Source organism: Triticum aestivum, chromosome 7A, assembly GCF_018294505.1.
Source record: "Triticum aestivum cultivar Chinese Spring chromosome 7A, IWGSC CS RefSeq v2.1, whole genome shotgun sequence".
Classification (NCBI taxonomy): Eukaryota; Viridiplantae; Streptophyta; class Magnoliopsida; order Poales; family Poaceae; genus Triticum; species Triticum aestivum.
Genome location: NC_057812.1, coordinates 387,795,743 through 387,814,730, shown reverse-complemented (window position 1 = coordinate 387,814,730; position 18,988 = coordinate 387,795,743). Strand labels below are relative to the sequence as shown.

The window sequence follows — 18,988 nt, the reverse complement described above, 5'->3', positions numbered from 1 at the left end:
ATACCAATGCATACATATATAGTGTAGCTCCTTGCTTGTGAGTACTTTGGATGAGTAATCACGGTTGCTTTGCTCCCTTTTTCCCTTTTCTATAACCGATTGCTGCAACCAGATGATGGAGTCCAGGAGCCAGACACCACCGTCGTCGACGACTCCTACTACACTGGAGGTGCCTACTACTACGTGTAGGCCGCTGACGACGACCAGGAGTAGTTTAGGAGAATCCCAGACAGGAGGCCTGCACCTCTTTCGATTTGTATCCCAATTTGTGCTAGCCATCTTATGGCAACTTGTTTACTTATGTTTGTACTCAGATATTGTTGCTTCTGCTGACTCGTCTATGATCGAGCTCTTGTATTCGAGCCCTCGAGCCCCCTGGCTTCTAATATGATACTTGTATGACTTATTTTATTTGTAGAGCTGTGTTGTGATATCTTCCCGTGAGTCCTTAATCTTGATCGTACATGTTTACGTGTATGATTAGTGTACGGTTAAATCGGGGGCGTCACAAGAGTCTTTTTTCTGAGTCCTTGCTTCGGTTTTTTTCGCTCTCTCGCCGGTCGTTCTGATCGGCGTTTCTCTTTTCGGTTTTCCGATCTAATCTTGATCGGTTTGCGTCGACCCTCGTGCACCTTTACTCCAACCCTGGTGTGACCAGCCGGCCTCTCCTCTGACCCGACGTCCACGCGCGCCAAGGCGGCCCATCAAGGCCAGCCGTCGTCCGCGTGTCGGTCCGCTCCTCGCCCTACGCCGGCCGTCACCGCCCTACTCCGACCAGGAAACCTGCATCGCCGCGACCCGGCGGCCTCGCACCATGCGACGACCAATCATAGCCGTCGCTCGCGCGCCGGCCCGCCCATCGATCCACGTCACCCGTCTTCGCCGCATCTGCACGGCGGCTCGGCGGTCTACCTCACTGGCCTCATCCTCGGCTGCATCAAGCTCGTCGGCTGCGTCAACTCGGGCGCCGCTGCCCGGGCGCCGGCGCTGGTTTGGCAACCCAGGTGTCGGTGCTGACAAGCTCGTTCACACGACGTCCCACGCCGTCTGTCGTCACCGGCCTCATCTCATACTCCGCCGCCACCACGCCTCCACCGAGCGGCGTCCCTGACCTCGTGCGCGATCAGCTTGATCACCCGCTCGTTGTCGCGATCCCCCCATCTACGTCGCGCGACCAACCTGGCCCATCGGCTGCGCGTGCCTCTGCAGGTCCCGTGAAGATTGTCCCTGAGTTCAGTGCGCCCCTCCGCCGAGCGAGCAACGGGTTGTCGCTGTGTCGCCCCATCCGGCTGCAGTGCCGTCGCCTTGTGGTTCTCCTCGCGGCTGCATCGACTCGCGCATCGCCCCTATGGGCTGTAGTGCCGCGATATGCAGTCCCAGCCATCGCCTCGAGGCCGTCCCCGCGGTTACACCGACCAGTGCTTCGCCGCTGCATTGCCCCTTCAGGTCGTCGCGTCGCGGCCCGCGGTCCCCGCCGCCGCCCCAAGGTCTTCCTATCGTCGCCCCGACCTGCTCGCCGCTGCTGCATCGCCCCTTCGGGTCGTAGCGCCGTGGCCCGCGGTCCACTGCGCCGTCATTGCGCGTCGACCTCCCGTGGTATGCGCCGCGCCATCTTCCTTGGCGCGGGAACACCATTGTCCGCGCCAGTCTTCGTCACACTGTCAGGGTTCTTCGCCTACTTTGAGCACCGCCGCCGCACTCCTAACCTAGCTGCCGCCGTCAGGCCGCTGCCACCGCTCTTCTTTGGCCGTCGTCGCCGCTATCTCCGTAGCCGTCGCAGCCGCCCGTCCACCCCTTTCGTCTTCGTCCAGCACCAGCCCGTCACCAGCGTCGCCGTCATCTACCCCGAACGCTTCATCTACCCCGACAACCGCGGGCGACATTGGCCCCTTGCCGATTGGTGCCGCAACCGTCGTCGAGTCCTTCTCTGCTGGCCTCTCCGACTGCTTCGACATGGTGTACAGCTCGTGCAGGTCCCAGTCTACGCATGCCCAGTGCTGGCAACACCGATGCGCGCATTCATCCACGACGTGTCCTCGGGCCTGGCAAGCCTGGTCGGCGCTTCGTCAACTTCGTCTTCGTCCGTCTACGCATGCCCGGTGTTGGCAACACCAGTGCATGCCTTCGTCCACGATGTGTCCCCGGGCTTGGCAAACCCGCCGCAACGCGTCGTCAACCACATCTTCTTCCCGGCGCACCACTACTTCGACACCACCACACCCATGCTAACTCGGCGTCCCCTTGCGCCCGCGGCTTCACAGCGGCTTCCTCGATACTGGCCACCCCGACTCGACATCGACCATGGAATTCTTCACACGACTACCTCGACTACGGCTACACCACCCACGCTCTCGGCTACATCGACAAACAACACAAAAGGCTACCGCCTTGCTTGAGCAACCTCGTCGGTTTCCACTCCAGCCACAACTCCGCGATGCATCGACACTGTGGGGGTGTGTCCGTCGTCTTGCCTTTGGATTCTTCTCCAGTCTCACCGTCTGTGTCGCTACCGTTGTGACTGCGGGGGGTGTTGAGTATAATGTTTATTAGGAAAGATAAGATAGACTAGGATTTGTTCTGCCTTATCTTGTACTCTAAATAGATGATTGTACTTCTATATATATGCCAAGGAGGCTCACAACAAAACTATCCAACTAGAGAAAGTCCCAACTAAACAGTGGTCCTTTCTTCATTGAATGTCTTTCCTAGAGAAAGTCCCAACTAGACCGTGGTCCTGTCTTCATTGACTGTCTTTTCATCGGTCACTCCGTCCCACAGCCCCTCCTCTCATTTCGCTCGCCGCCGCCTCCTCCAACCAGGCCCGGCCCATAGCCCGGGCAAATGGGGCACCCGCCCTGGGCCCCGAGCAGGCAGGGGCCCCAGCCCAGGTAATGTTCCTTCAGTAATTGATAAACAGCGGGAAAAAAGGCCCAACTCGCCAGCCCCATGAAGGAATCGATGGCTAATGAGAGTCCGCCGTTTGCACTGCACCCATGACCATCATTCTCCTCTGTTTACTCCTGGACTCCTCTGCTTCCTCAAATCGCGAACTCCTAGTACAGCGCCGCCCCTTAAACTCCTCTTCGATTCCAAGGTCTCATCTACCTATTAATGGATACAGAAGGCGTGAATCCATTCCCCGGTCAATTCTCATTCCTTCTCAACGTTCTGCTCACTCCCCATCAACTAGATGTTGGAGAGACCGAGATGGTACGTGTTCTTATTTCCTGTAATCTTGTTCCTCAATTCAAAGATTCCACATATCACATCGACCATATCTGCATGGATCTTCTTTTGCTCTTGCTCAGGACCTTAGGATAAGGGAGCAATTTTATTCACTTCATGGTATCATCTTCTTGTTCGTGCTGACTGCTGTGGCCTGCCGATCAAGCTAGCTACGTAGTACATCCACATTAATCTGTTTCCACATTCTTTTGTTATCTGTATTAAATATTTTAATGCAGCTTGTTTAGTTACATGTCTAAGTATTTTTCTGCTAGTATCATGTTAAGTTCTGATCGTCATGGTATTGGTATAAACATGAAATACTCAGATTGCTTTACTATGCCTTCTGTAGGATAGTTTGGAAAAGATGAGTTATTCGTTTTTTGTTGAAGAACATGGCAGAATGGAGAGAATCCAGAAACAAATGTCAGGTTATGCATTAGCTTTAGATATCTCATACAGTGCTCTTAGTCGGTCAATAGTTATGTATATGAAGTACTACAATTTTTTTGAGACTTTGTGTGTGAAGAAGGGCCCCTTATTCTTGACTTGCCCCTGGGCCCAGTATAGCTGTGGGCCGGCCCTGCCTCCAACGGCTCTCCTCTCCGCCCCCATGCTTACACCGCCGCCGGAACCCTAACCCCCACAATGCCGCGTCCCGCCACCTCGCTCCGCGCTCCGAGCCGCCGCCAGCGTCTTCTGGAAAACCCCATCGCCCCCGCATCCGTCAACTCCTCCTCTGCTACCAGCGGTCGCCGAGGCGGGTCCTGTACCCCGAAGCTGCGATGGAGCGTCAGGGAGAGCCAGGAGGGCGTCAACGAGCAGAAGGCGCCGAGGGCTTCGTCCGTGAGGCGGCTCGCGGCCGCGGTGTGGCGCCTGTGGCCGCCGGAGGAGGCGCCCGCCGCAGAGCACCAGGGAAAATCTCGTGTCGGCCTCGAGGTACATAATGCCATCCCTATGACATCTTCTCCAATGAAGAAAATGCTAAACCCTGGATGAATTATAGCCAACTGTATGCTTGAATTATCGCTAATGTCGTCGCTAATCTGGCGTACCGGAGGTGAATCTGGGACGCCGATGCCCGCATTAAAGCGCGCTATCTAGTGCACTACCGTACAACCATCCGTTCTTGCTCGTGGTGGGCAGCAGTTAATGGCCGGCCGTTGAGGCGTCGGGTGCTACCAAATCGAAGCATAGATCCCCACATTTATTGGTGTTAGCTATGCGAGCGATCGTTGGGAGTGGCATTAATTGGCCGCCCGTCCATGGGCGCATTTCTTGTGAGCTAATCTTGCTCATGTGATCTTCCCCTCTCCCCCACCCCCCGCCCCTCACACCTACGCGTCTGGCATTGAACATTAGTGTATGCATGTACCTTGTCCTTGCAAGGTTCTTCATGTACTCCCTCCGTTCCGAAATACTTGTCTTGGATTTGTCTAGATACGGATGTATTTAGACTCATTTTAGTGCTAGATACCTCCGTATCTAGACAAATCTAAGACAAGTAATTCGGAACGGAGGGAGTAGGAGTTATCGGTTTGTCTCCTGGTGTTTATTGGTGCATCACTTTATTGGGTGCTTAGACTGCTCACAGTGGGGAGTAACATAGAGTAGTAACTTGCCGATGTTACTAGTCTATCTTACTACCTCCATAGTGGGTAGTAACATATGAGTGGTATCATGAAGAGTTCATTTATTAGGCTATAGACTCATTATGCCTTGAAATGCGTGATGTTACAGTAACTAGCTAAGTTACCACAAACCCCTCTCTCCTCATTAATTAGCTGCCACATAAACAATCTTGTATTGAAATGTGTGATGTTACTAGTTAAGTTACTCCCATTGTGACTAGTCTTAGAGCAAGTGCAATAGGATGATGTAGGCGGGTTATAAGACTTTAAATATTGAGTTAAATACACTTTGGGTGCCTTAACTTGTCTAGTGCGGTCAGTTTGGTGCCCAAAGTTATAAAATACATAAAACTGGTGCTATAACTTGTCCTATTATGCAAATATGGTGCCTCCGTACGTATTCGAGTGTACACCATGCCTGACGTTGGCCCACACGTCAGTGGCAGGCAGCCGGTGAGGTGCTGGATGACTTGCGCATGCGTTTTTTTTTCAGAACCCCCCCCCCCCCCCCCCCCCCCGCATATTTTAATTAGCTATGTGGGAAAGACAAACGTAGGTCCCACATATCAGTATGATTAAATACATTAAATTGCCTGCACACTAGCCACCAGGCCGAATAATACTTTGTGACCAACTGTTCCCTGGAAACCTATATAGCTCTTCTACCTTTCGCTATGCAATCCACGTTATTTACGCTTTTTTCAAGTTACCTTTAGGTTTTTATGATATGTAAAATTTCTCATATAAAAATACAATAATTATCAATATGTCATTATTGTCTATTTAAATCTTTATTCTATTTTCGTTATTGTGTAGTTTAAATAGCTAAACATGAACGTTTTTCAAAGTTTATGTCGATATAAATAGTTCAACGTATATAATCAAATATTGTAAAAAAATATCTTCAGTCAGGACCACAAGCACGTAGATAGTGTGTATCTTCATTGTATTTTTAGAATACATAATTATTAAAAATTGACAAAATTGTATTATGAAAACTGTTCAACGAGTATTAAAAATCAATGTGTAAAAAGTTTTATAAATGTGTTAAAACATGTTAAACGTGTTTGTAGAAATGTAAGAATAATTTTACACAATAATTTTGTAATACATGTTGGACATCATTTTGAAATAGATGTTGTCAATTTTTTGAATGCATGATGATCATTATTGGAAAAAAAAGTTTACAATTTCTTAATACACCTATTTTTTTGAAAGATACGTTGAACTTTTTTTTGAAATGCACTAACACTTTCTTTAAGTTTATGGCAGTTGTAATATTTTCTTACATTTCTTTTTTTCAAACAGAAATAATAAACATGGAAAATACATGTACGGGCCCATAAGAGCGCCATATATTTAAATAAATATATAAGAGGAACGTTTGAAGAGGTAAGTAGCGATGTGATATATAGTGTCTAGGTAAAATATGTTCATTAAGTAGAGTCTAACCTGGTGGTAATCTTCGGTGGGCTGTACAAATCGCGGCCCACTGCCAGCCAATGGCAGTTGTAAAAATATGAGGGGTTCCTGTCAAAAATCCTCATGCGTGGGACATCCATCGCTCACCCACTGGCATGCCACACAGGCAGAACATACACTGATGCACCCGGATACGTACATGAGGCACCGTATTTTTTCGAGAAAACGCAAAAAGCCTTTGCGTTTCATTTCATTGAAAAGATGGAAGGCCTCCTAGGAGGTGTGTCGTTACATGTTTTTGTAATTGGTCAGTGTACATCCCAGGTTGTGGGCAGGACAACCCGAAGCCCCTGGGCGCCTGCCTTTGCCCAACATCGGGCCTCCTCTTTGATCCTATCCACTAGTGTTGCGATGGATGGTGTAGCATTGTCGAAGACGCATGCATTCCGGTGCTTCCATATCATCCATGGGACGAGCAAAGTGATAGACTTGAGGGCTTTGCGCTGCGCCGGTGGTGTTCCCTCCCTTGCGCGCCGCCACCACTCCATGACGCTGGGCTCTTGATCAGGCGGCTGGGCCGGCAATTGGAGCCAGTTGAGAATGGTGTGCCATGTCTGGCGTGCAAAAGGGCAGGCCAGGAGCAGGTGCTGTAGCGTTTCGACTGCCTGGTCGCAATGGAGACACCTGGGGTGATGATCCAGCCCACGCCTGCCGAGTCTTTCGGCCGTCCAGCAGCGATCTTGGGCTGCCAACCAGTGAAAGAACTTCACCCTTGGTGGTGCCCAGGTTTTCCATACCAGCTGCCATGAGGGGCATCGTGTAGAACCCTGGAAACTTGCCGCATAGCATGATTGCGCCGAGTAGCGGCCGTTGGCCGTCCACCTCCAGAGTAAGCGGTCCGGCTCGTTAGAAAGGGTGGTGTGGCTCACAGCATGCCAGAAGAGCAGGTATTGGCCTATCTCATGCAGCCCCAGTGTCCCCTGGATATCGCGCGCCCAGGTGTTGTTAGCTAGCCCATCGGCAACCGTCCGTGCTTTTCGTCGCTGCTTGGGGATGCATTGGTGGAGTAATGGGGCGATGTCAAGGACAGACTGCCCGTTGATCCAGCGATCCTCCCAGAACAGTGCCGTCAAACCATTGCCGATGCTCATGGTGGTTGATGTAGAGAACATTGCTCGCTCCTCATTAGTGAATTGCATGTCGAGCCCTTGCCAGGCGCGGTCAGGGTCCACGCGGGCAAGCCACATCCATCGTATGCGCAGTGCCAACCCAGCGCGTTCAAGGTCACGGACCCCGAGGCCGCCGTACTCGATGGGTCTGCATACATGGCGCCAATTGACGTGGCAGTGTCCGCCATTGGCAATGGCGCGGCCGGCCCACAGGAAACCTCTCAGGATCTTCTCCAGCTGCTTCAATGTTTTCTTAGGCGGGGCTAACGCGAGCAGCTGGTGCACGGGAATCGCGCACAGAACGGACTTGACCAGGGCGAGCCGCCCAGCCTTGTTCATGAGCCACGCTTTCCAAGTCGGGAGTCTGGCAGCCACCGAGTCGACGAGGGGCTGCAGCTGGGTGGCAGTGGGTCGACGTGTCGTCAGCGGAATGCCGAGGTAAGATATGGGGAGCTGCGCTACCGGGCATCCAAGCTGGGAGGTCGCCTCATCGGCCGTCGGGTCGCCATGCAGGGTGGTGGCCGAGCTCTTGGCGTAGTTCACCAGCAGCCCGCTCGCCTTGCCGAATAAGGTTAGGATTCCTTTGATGGCGGCAACATCCTCCGGTGTGGCGTGGCAGAATAGCATCACATCATTCGCATAGAGAGAGATCGCTGGGATGGGGCGCCTGGGATGTAGCTGCCGCAGGATGCCGGCTTCCATAGCCCGGCGCATCAGCCTGCCAAGCGTGTCCACGGCGAGCACGAAGAGCTGGGGGGACACGGGGTCGCCTTGTCTCAGGCCAGCGCGATGCCATATGGGAGGGCCTGGCTCTCCATTCAGCAGGACGCGAGTGCTCGCTGTCGAAAGCAGGATTGCGAGCCACTCCATGAATCTGTCTCCGAACCCGTATTGTCGCAGGACCTCAAAAAGAAATGGCCATGATATGGTGTCGAAGGCGCGCGTTAAGTCGAGCTTCAGCATGATCCGGGGAGCCCCTAGCTGGTGTAGCATCCGTAGAGATTGCTTGACCAGGATAAAGTTATCGTGGAGGCTCCGGCCCTGGATGAATGCGTTTTGGTTCCGGTTGACTAGAACATCTAGCCTCGGGGCGAGGCGTAACGAGAGGACCTTGGCGAAGAGCTTGGCCACAAGATGTATCAAGCAAATCGACCGGTAGTCGCTTAGCTGTTGGGCATCGGCTCACTTGGGGAGCAGGGTCATCAGGGCTTGGTTCAGCTTGTGGAAGCCGCGGCCTCTCATCTCGAACAGCTGCTGGAATACATCCATGAAGTCGTGTCGGACAGTTGTCCAGCAGGCCCGCAAGAATTCGACGGTGAACCCGTCAGGTCCCGGCGCCTTGCTGGCGGGGAGGCGTTTGATCTCGTCCCAGACCTCCTCCACGGTGAATGGTGCATCCAAGCTGGAGAGGTCGCAAGGCTCGATGAGCTGGTCCAACTCCAACGTGAGCTCCCTGTCTGCAGCCGAGCCCAGTATCCTGTCAAAATGCTCAAAAGCAGCTCGCGCCATCGTGTCCTGGTCTGTGAGTATGTGCCCATCCACTGCGAGGCTGTATACTCGATTCTTCTGTCGGCGAAAAGAGCATTGCCGATGGAAGAAACCTGTATTGGCGTCGCCCTCCTTGATCGTGGCAATGCGCGCGCGCTGCCTGGCAATGGTGCGCTCCAGGGACGCAAGGCCAAGGTATGTGATCTTGAGGTGCTTCCTCAGCCAGTCTTCAGGCGGTGATAGAGCGCGGTCCTCCTGGGCCTTGTCGAACCGTGATATGAGCTCGCGGGAAATGGCCATTCGGTCCCGAATGCTGCTGGTAGGATCAAGTACTCTACCAGGTCTAGGGCGTAGGTGGTAAGGGAAGGATGGAGGGAGACGTGGCGAGGATCGGGCGCGCCGGCGGCAGGGCGCCGTCGCGGCTAGGAGAAGGGCGGCGGCTAGGGCTGTTGGCGGCTAGGGTTCCGGCTCCTCAGGGAGCCGGGCAATAGGAGATAATATTCTTCTTATTGCTTGCCCTCAAAAAGAGTCTTACAACCTATATTTATATCCTAGATAACTTGTAGAAGAATCAACCTAAGATAACTTGCCTAAGATAACTTGCCTAATCTGAAAATAAAAACTAAGATAACTTGCGGGCCTAAGCCGGCCGGCCATAACACTTCTCCCCGCCTGCACAAACAGCTCGTCCTCGAGCTGTAAGGTGGGGAAGCGCTTGCTTGAACTCTTTGAGGTAATCAACCAGCGTCAAACACCTTCTCGACATCTGGGGCGGCCAGGTCGGCGGCGACGGCGTCCTCCGGAATGTAGTCTGCCACCTCCAGGTAGAAGAGTCGCGGGCAGGCGTGGCCGGGCTTGTAGGGTTCGTCGCAGTTGAAGCACAACCCTTGGCGGCGACGCTCGAGTATCTCAGCCGGGGTGAGCCGGCGGAACGGGCGCCCCGCGGTCCCGGCGAGGGGTGCCGCAGAAGCCTGCACAGGCCGACCCTGCGCGGAATCCGGTCCGGGTAGCGACCCAGCAGTTTGGGACGGTGATTCCTGCTGGATGGCCACCGCGCGGCGCTCGAATGCGCGGGCGTAATACATGGCCGACTGGAGATCCTGGGGTCCCCGAAGCTCCACGTCCACACGGATATGGTCCGGTAGACCGCCCACAAATAACTCGGCGCGCTGAGTTGCGGAGACGCCCGGCGCGTGGCACGCCAGGGCCTGGAAGCGGTCGGCGTAGTCCTGCACCGTGGATGTGAAGGGTAAGCGGCCGAGGGCCGCCAGTCGGCTCCCGCGGATAGGAGGCCCGAACCGGAGGAGACAGAGTTCCCGGAAGCGCTCCCATGGTGGCATGCCGCCCTCGTCCTGCTCGAGGGCGTAGTACCAGGTCTGCGCTGCGCCTCGAAGATGATAGGACGCGAGCCAGGTGCGATCCGAAGTGAGCGTCCGCTGCCCTCAAAAGAACTGCTCGCACTGGTTGAGCCAGTTGAGGGGGTCCTCCGTGCCCTCGTAGGTGGCGAAGTCCAGTTTGGCGAAGCGAGGGGGTGTCGGCCCGCCGTGCCCGGGGGCGGCCGTAGTTGCCGCCGGCGCGTATGCTGGGTCGGGAAGCGCCGGGGCGTAGTTCGCCGAGCTGGAGGGGTGATCAAACCGCAGGGAGGGCGTCGGGTGTTCCGGCGCCGTGGAGTAGACCAGCCCCGAAGACGAGCCGGTCGCCCAAGCGGGGATCGGCGATGGTGACGGTGGAAACTGCACCTGGTGCAGGGGCCGACCCGTAGCCCTAGGCGCGGGTGGTGGTACTGTCGATGGCGGCGGCGCCTGGTGGAGCTGCACCGGCGCCTGCGGCGTGGGGGCCGGCGGTGACGCCGGAAGAAGCTGCTGGGTCTGGCCCTGCTCCGAGGCGCCGGTGCCCAGGTTAGGGCTGGGCGGGGCCGGTGGAGGACCCTGCTCCGAGGCCGCTGGAAGGTAGGGCGCGACGGAGGACGGCGCGGCCGGCGCGGTCCATGTGGGCCACTGCGGCCCCGTGGTGGCGAGAAGTGGCGGGGCTGCCGGCGCGATCTGCGGCGGCCACTGCGCCCAAGGCGGCCGTGCGGCCGCTGGGGCGAGGAGCGCCGGGTAGCCTCCGGTGACGGCCCCCGGTGCCGAGTACCACGGAAGCGCCTGCTGACCCGCGGCCATGGCTGGATGGAGTCCGGTGATGGCCCCCGATGCCGAGTACCACGGAAGCGCCTGCTGACCCGCGGCCATGGCTGGATGGAGTGGTGGGGGCGGCCCGTACGGACCTGCCAGGTAGAGGCGGATCCCTTGAACCGCGGTGACGAGGTCGTTGAGGACGCCCGCCATGGCCTCCGGCGTGAACTGTTGCGGCTGCGGGGGAGGTGATGGCGGCGACGAGTGTTGGACGGGGGCCTGTGGCTGCCCTTGGCCCGGCGTGGTGCCGGGTGCCGTTAGGACCGGCGCTGAGAGCGACGCAGTGGTGCCCGCCGAGAGCGAGGCCGTGACGCCCGGCGCAGAGGCGGCGGTGGTGGAGGAGTTGGCGGGCAGCGGTGGTGGTGGCGGTGGAATTGGCGGAGACATGGTCGAAACCCGGTTACCTGATACCAAATTGGTAGGATCAAGTACTCTACCAGGTCTAGGGCGTAGGTGGTAAGGGAAGGATGGAGGGAGACGTGGCGAGGATCGGGCGCGCCGGCGGCAGGGCGCCGTCGCGGCTAGGAGAACGGCGGCGGCTAGGGCTGTTGGCGGCTAGGGTTCCGGCTCCTCAGGGAGCCGGGCAATAGGAGATAATATTCTTCTTATTGCTTGCCCTCAAAAAGAGTCTTACAACCTATATTTATATCCTAGATAACTTGTAGAAGAATCAACCTAAGATAACTTGCCTAAGATAACTTGCCTAATCTGAAAATAAAAACTAAGATAACTTGCGGGCCTAAGCCGGCCGGCCATAACAGCTGCCAGTAGACTTGGCACTCCAGCTGGTGAGTCTACGGGCTGTGGCCTGAAGGCGCAACATCAAGCGGTGAAAGGGGTCCGGGTCGTAAAACCGAGCCCCAGGCCGCGGCCACCGTGTCCTGAAATCCATCTAGCCTGAGCCAGAAATCCTCAAAATGGAAGCGCCTGTACGCCGTGGGCATGGGTGCGCAGTCTAACAGCAGCGGGCAATGATCCGAGACGACGGACGCAAGGCAGCGGAGATGGCACTCGCCGTGTGCGTCTTCCCAGTCCGAGGTGCAGAGCACGCGATCTAGGTGCACCAGGGTAGGCGGGGACTGCTCGTTGGACCATGTAAAGCGGCGCCCATTGAGGTAAATTTCTTTCAGGGCGAGATCATTGACAAGGTGGCGAAACCTGCCCATCATTCGCCTATTCAAGTTGCCATTGCTCTTGTCCTCGTCATGTAGGATGAGGTTGAAGTCTCCGCATAGCATCCATGGTCCGGGGCAAGCCGCACGGATGTCCCGGAGCTCTTGCAGGAACGCAATTTTGTCCGCGTCATCCTGGGGTCCGTACACGACCGAAAGCCACCAGGGTACGCCCGTGGCCGTGGTCACCGTGGCGGTGAGGGCGTTTGTGGTGAACAGAGGGTGCGTGATAGATACAACCCTGCTCTTCCAAGCCAGAAGAATGCCGCCTCGCGTGCCATTCGCCGGGAGGTATGTGTAATCATCAAATTCCGAGCCAAGGGTGTCGAGCACAACAGACGAGCAGAGCAATTCCATCTTTGTTTCCTATAGGCATACAATGGAGGCAGCCGTGGTGTCCAACAGCGAGCAGGCGGCAAAGCGCCGAGCGCGTGCGTTAAGGCCACGCACATTCCACACTACAATCCTGAGGCCGTGATCCATGAATATTGGATCGACGAGCGAAACCGTGCGCCACTCCTAGGTTTCACACGCAACCTCGACCCGTGCCGGTGTGGTCGGCAGGCTGGTCAAACCCTCCAGGATCTCTCGATCGACCAGGGCAGCAATGGCCTTGAGCACCGCGAGCGGGATGGGTGTTGCGAACATGCCCTCATAGGTTTGCATCTCGGCGGATGAAATCTTTTGGTTCGTCCCAATGATCCCCAGGGTGCGCAAGATCTGGACATGCGCGCGTCTTTCGGCTGTAGGGGGCGCCGCCGTCGGGGATGAATTGGCCGCGGCGTGGGGCGAAGTTCAGAGGCCCGCGCGGCCTCCTCCTGGGCGTCGGCAAGGCTGCGGCGATGTGCTTGGTTGCAGCCGCTAGGAATTCACCCAGCGTCAAGATTGCGACACGGGGGCACGGGCCCGTGATCGTCTCATGGTGATCGGCGGGGAAGCGAAGCGCCCCTCAGCGGGAGTGATTGGGCCTCGACCATTGGAGGCAGGCGTGCGGGCTTCCACTTCTGAGCTGGGCCTTGCCAGGGCCTGCTGGGCCTGGGGCCTTTGCATGATTATCATCGGGGGTGGTGGGCTGGCTGCCTCTGCAGGGGGGACCGCGCTCGTGGCGGGGCATGCATCCGCGCTCCCAGTAGTGCGCTCGTGGGTCCCGCAGGACCGGTCCGCGGGGGCAGACGTGGCCACGTCAGGTGGCGCAGCTGGCGAGCAGCCGCTTTGCCCCGACCAACTAGCCGTCACGGGCTGCGAGTCTGGCACCTCGCGCAGATCGGGCAGGTCCCGACAGTCCCTCGGATCCTGCGAGCTAGTTGCGGGATCCACGCAATCTTCCACGGGGGATGGGGCGGTGTTTGAATCTCCTGATCCTTCTGGGGTGCTTGCCGCCAATGGGAGTGCCATGCTGGACACATGGCGGGGTTCTGCGTTGGTGGGATGCGCGGACGCATCGATCTGGGGGCCACCCGCTGTCCCCTCCTGCCCGTTCCTGGCGTCTCCATCAGCGGCTGCGGCAGGGCCAGTCTGGCCCGCGGCCAAAGCCTGCCTTTGCCATCCTTTCCCTTTTCCTTTTCTGGCACGTTGACGTGGGTTGGAGGGGCCCTGCTGATCCGCCCGACCGTGCTGACCTGGCCATGGGCCCATGGAGCATCTCCCAACCCGTACGGACGGCGGCGTAGTGACGGTTGGTGGCACCGGCCATGCATGCGCGACGGACAGGCCATCAGCGCGCACGGAGCGGCCCCTAGCGCGCTAGCCCAAGGTGTCTACGGTCATGCCATCCGCGCGTCCGACAAGTGGCGCCTCCGTACGCCGGCGCTTGCGGCCGCGTCGACGCGCCCGGCCCGGACCATTGCCTCGGGCATGGTCGTGGCCGTCTCCGGCGCCGCCTCCGGTGCCATCTCCGTCACCAGCGCCAGGTCCATTGCTTCCCTGATTGCTAGGCGCAGGGGCTCCGATCCTCTCCGCCCAACCAAGAGCGATGGAGATTGGGTAGGTGAGGGTCCTGATGGTAGGCGCTTCCGAACGTACCCTTGCTGGAATCTGCTCCACGATCTCAAGAACAGCGGCGCGGCGGATGCTGGCCGGATCATGCGCGCGCCCTGCCAGCCGGAATGTGGCCATGTCCTCTCTGGAGCGCGTGTTGGGATGAAGCCGCTCGATCCAGCAGCTCTCCCCCAGGATGTGCTCAGCAGTCGATAGATGCCAGGCCTGAGCGGGGATGCCCCGAAGCTCAAGCTCGACGCGATACTCGAACTGGCCAGAGCCCGCATGCGCCAGCTTGCTCCACGGCCGGACGGAGAGGCTGAACCGCGGGGCGCGGATGAAATGGTCTCCATTGAGGCGGCGCATGGTCGTGCGCGAGCTGAACAGGATCAGGAAATCCTCGGGGTGGTGAGCGTGTACCGTGAAGTCGCCGTCTTCGAGCTCGAGGGAGGTCAGGAGCACATCAGCCACCTCGGCAGCGGACACGGTCGGCCTGTTGCCGGTGATGGAGGCTACCATTGCACGGGACAGGACCTCCTCGGCCTCCTCCATCTCCACAGAATGCGACATGATAATCCTCACCGGCTCCGGCGCGCGCGGCAAGGGCGCAGCAGCCGAGGCGGCGGGAGGAGGCGGAGGTGGCTGCGCGGCCTGGGGCGCCCGCGCCCGAGCAGCAAGGCGAGCGCGGTCAGGGTCGGCCCGGACGGCTCTCCGGCGCTGTGGGTGGCAGGAGCGCCAGTCGTGGCCGGATTCCAGGCATCGGCGGCAGCGAATGTCGTTGGTGCAGTCCCGAACACGATGACCAGGGTCGAGGCAGCGGAAGCAGAGTCCGGCGACCTCTTCCGGGGATGGGCTGCGCCGTTGGCATGGAGTCGTGTTGGGCTCGTCGTCTTGGCGGGGGCGGCGGCGACGGTTCCGGCGCAGCGGCTGCTGGAAGCCGTTGGCATCGACCTGGACGCCACCAGGGGCACGGTGCACCTCGGAGCGGGGGCCGATGCGGCTCGCAACGGGCAGTCGAGGCTGGTCGACGGCGTGTGTTGGAGCGAGGAGAGCGAGCGGCGCGGGCATAGCCGGCGGTGTGCGTGCGACGTCGCTGTACGAGCGGGCCGAGGACTCGCTCTCCGAATCGTACCAGCGGTCGCCGGAGGACACGCGGTCGTCGGAGAGGGTCGCCCGGGGCTCGACAGGGTCAGCACTTGGGGCCGCCATGGCAAGGGGAGGTGCTGGGTGGGCAGACGGCGGGGATTCGCCGGCGGCTGGGCTGGAGGGTGGGGGGGCTAGGAGGAGCGGGGAGGGAGGGGAGCCATGAGGCACCGTATTTGCACCATAAGGACAAGTTATTGCACCAGTTTTGTGTATTTTGCAACTTTGGGCACCAAACTGACCGCACTGGACAAGTTAAGGCACCCGCAGTGTATTTAACTCTTAAATATTATATTTTTGGTGAGATGGAGGAGAGAGAAGAGAAGCGGGCTACCGATTAACAGCCGGCTGTAGCACGCGCTCCTAAACACTTTGTGAAAATGGGAAGTGGGCAATGTATCAATAAAATAGTACATATTCATATGCAACTATTGTACTTGCTGGCTATAAGCTTGACTATAGATGATGTGGCAAGATCGTATAGCCAGCAGTTGGCTATACTATTAACCATGCTCTTAGTGGTTGCTATCACCTCACCAGGTGGTTTAGTGTAAAGTACTACTCTGTGATTGTGACAAAGAGAAAGTTTGGCTGACAAGTTTCCTCTACCATTTTCTCCACTCATGTTGTATTTTAAAGTGAAGTGCCTAATTCTTACAATGCAGTACAAAATTTCTCATGGTCCAGTTAGTTAATTATGTAAATTGCCAACTATATCTAGTTTTCAGCTACCATGTTGCTGCAGTCGATTAAGTGAGCAACACATTCTTCCTTGTCTGTTGGGGTTCAGAAATATCTGATGAGTGGGTTGGCTCATGCTGATTTAATTCGGAGGGTGTTATGCGGTGCACTGAGACTGTTCTTTGCTGAAAAAGTCTGGCTGATCCCAAACAGTGGAACTGCTAGAGTTTTATCGGCACATCTTTATATAACTGTTGTCTTCATATGCTATGTGTTTTCTTTACTGAGAAGTTATGATAAATCTTAGATCTTTTTTCATTTAGCCATATAACATCTTGCTGCTCTGACCGAATGAAAATGAAGGATGATTGCTCATTAGACTTTGACAATTCGTTGCTCCTGTACTCACTTCTTGGTCACATTTACTTGTATGGCAGTTTATACCGAGACATCTGCAAGTCCAGCTTCTCAGGAAGGATCATCTTGGTCACAAACATGGTCTGAAGGTTGAGACTTCAAGCCCCAATTCCGTTTTGGAGCAACACAGCGGAGAACTCCACAAAGTAATGCTAGAAATTACTTCGTTAAGCTCCTGTGGCTTTGACTCATTCGCGGCTTGCTCACTGGCACCTAAACTGGTGTATAATTAATTTTGTGGATTTAATTGTGTAGGTTAAACTTCATCTCGCCTCAGGTTTGATGCCGATCACCGGCTTGGAGAATGCAACGAATTGGAAATCTGAGAGCGTAAAGGGGGGTGAATTGGATGGTGCCTATGTGATTGCCAACCAACTTGATCTCATTGAAAAACAGCAAGGGCAAACTCATGCTAATATAATCCAGATGGAGCTCCAGTGTGCACAAGATAGGGTGGGCAAGCTAGAAGCTGAGCGTGTTTCAGCTAAGAAGCAGCTTGACCGCTTGTTGGAGAAACTGAGGGAGGAGAAAGCAACCTGGCGGAGGAGAGAACACAAGAAGGCCCAATCCATTCTTGAGGATATGAAGGCAGACCTCGACCATGAGAAGAAGAACCGGAGGCAACTAGAGAATATTAACTTGAAGCTTGTTGATGAGTTGAAGGAGGTCAAATTGGCAGCCAATAATCTGTTGGAGGAGTATGACAAGGAGAGGAAGACACGGGAAATGACTGAGGAGGTGTGCAACAAACTGGTGAGGGAGGTCGAGGAACAAAAATCCGATATTGAAGTCTTGGAGCGGGACTTTGTGAAACTGCGGGAGGAGGTGGATGAGGACAGAAAGTTGCTACAGATGGCCGATGTGTGGCGGGAAGAGCGGGTGCAGATGAAACTTGTGGATGCAAGGCTCACTCTGGAAGACAAATACGGTGAGCTAAGCAAATTGCAACAGGATGTTGAGGCCTTTGTCGCCTCTTTGGGTTGTGCCAAGGGAGACAGCAGCATTCTAGTACGAGAAGCAGAGAAAATTATAAGGGAAATTAGCTTGGTGAGGGACCTGGAGGTTCAATTCAAGTATGAGCCGCCTGCAGCATTGGAGGAAATATTAGCCATATTCAAGGAGATCCGCCCGAGCCAAGAGCTCGGACGATGCAAGGTGCAGAGGTCTTCACTAGATGAATTAGAAATTCAACAAGCTAGCGGCCAAATGGCTGATGTATGCCTGGAGAACCTAACCAATAGAAGCCCTTGCCAAGACAGTGAAATAGAAGATGGGAGCAGCTGGGAGACTACAAGCCACCAAGACTTTCAGGGTTCAAGCTTTTCACGGAACGGGAATGGAAGCGAACCTTCAGTCAACAATGTATGTGACAGAATTTCCTGGACGAGTGGAGACAATTCGGAGGAGGTCTGGCAGAATGACCTGAGCAATATCAAAGTTGTGGAGCACGAGAAGAAACAGTCGGCAATATCAAAGTTCTCGAGGCCTTGCCCTCGGGAAAACCATGAAATCCACCAGGTGGATGTGGAGGTGGATCTAATAAACTCGTTGAACAGACGTATGTATTATGACGCTGGCGAAGCTGCAGATCGGGGTATGGGACAGAGCTCCCCGAGCATGGGACCATGGAGCTCGCCGTCGCCGGACTCGATGAACCGTGGCTTCAGAGGCTGCATGGAGCTGGTCCAGAGGCACAGCCTGAAAGCAAAGCTTCTAGAAGCTCGGATGGAGAGCCAGAAGATCCAGCTTCGCCGCGTGCTCAACCATACAACCTGAAGCTGCCAAGAACTCGTCACCTGCAATTTCATTTAATCTACGCCATGAAATAAGTCCATCTCTTGTAACGTGTGTACTACACAGTTAGCCCTACGGTAGATTCCTATGCTCATCTAGCCCTAGTTCAAGTGCCACTACATTTGAAACAAATCTGTAGTAATGCGTCGTCATTGATGTGTGATCTAACGACGTCATGAGAGGTCAGGGCCTCCTCCATTCCTCACTCCTGTTAGCTGCTCAGGCTCGGCCACCTTGCCACCCCCACAATGTGAGAGAGATGGAGAGATACGAGGAGCAAGAGGTGAAGGGGAGAGACTCTTCCGCCTCCATCCCTTGTTCCTCTATGTCGCGCGCGAGGGCCAACAGCGCTCCACTTTCTCCACCCTCACCGCTCTAATTTTCCATCCCTCTCTTGGCTGCGGCCTGTTTGGATTTTATTCACCCATCATCCTCTTCGCCGCTCTAATCAGAGTCCAAGAGGGATGGCAATTTTGGCAAATGGGATCTCCGTGCAAATTCTTGTTGTCAACTTGCTTTTTTTCATGAATATGCAAAGCTTGGTTATCTTTCATTGATAGAAGGGTACAGTTAAGTTAAAAGGCACTCTGGCACCAGTCCAAAACGGAGGGCGCGACGGTGGATTGCCACTCGACTAAATATTGCCTCCATTTATCTTCTTTGGTCGAGAAACTGACACTCGACTAAATATTGCC

General features: G+C 55.8%; 1 protein-coding gene across 1 annotated transcript; it reads left to right on the top strand.

The window, feature by feature from the left end:
• The first annotated feature begins 3,784 nt into the window (after positions 1-3,784).
• LOC123146968 (cingulin) lies at positions 3,785-18,498 on the top strand. Its single transcript, XM_044566224.1, has 3 exons — positions 3,785-4,164; positions 16,520-16,645; positions 16,755-18,498. Exons 1-3 carry the CDS (start codon positions 3,874-3,876, stop codon positions 18,273-18,275), a joined length of 1,938 nt encoding a protein of 645 aa, XP_044422159.1. The 5' UTR covers positions 3,785-3,873; the 3' UTR covers positions 18,276-18,498.
• Positions 18,499-18,988: the final 490 nt, after the last annotated feature.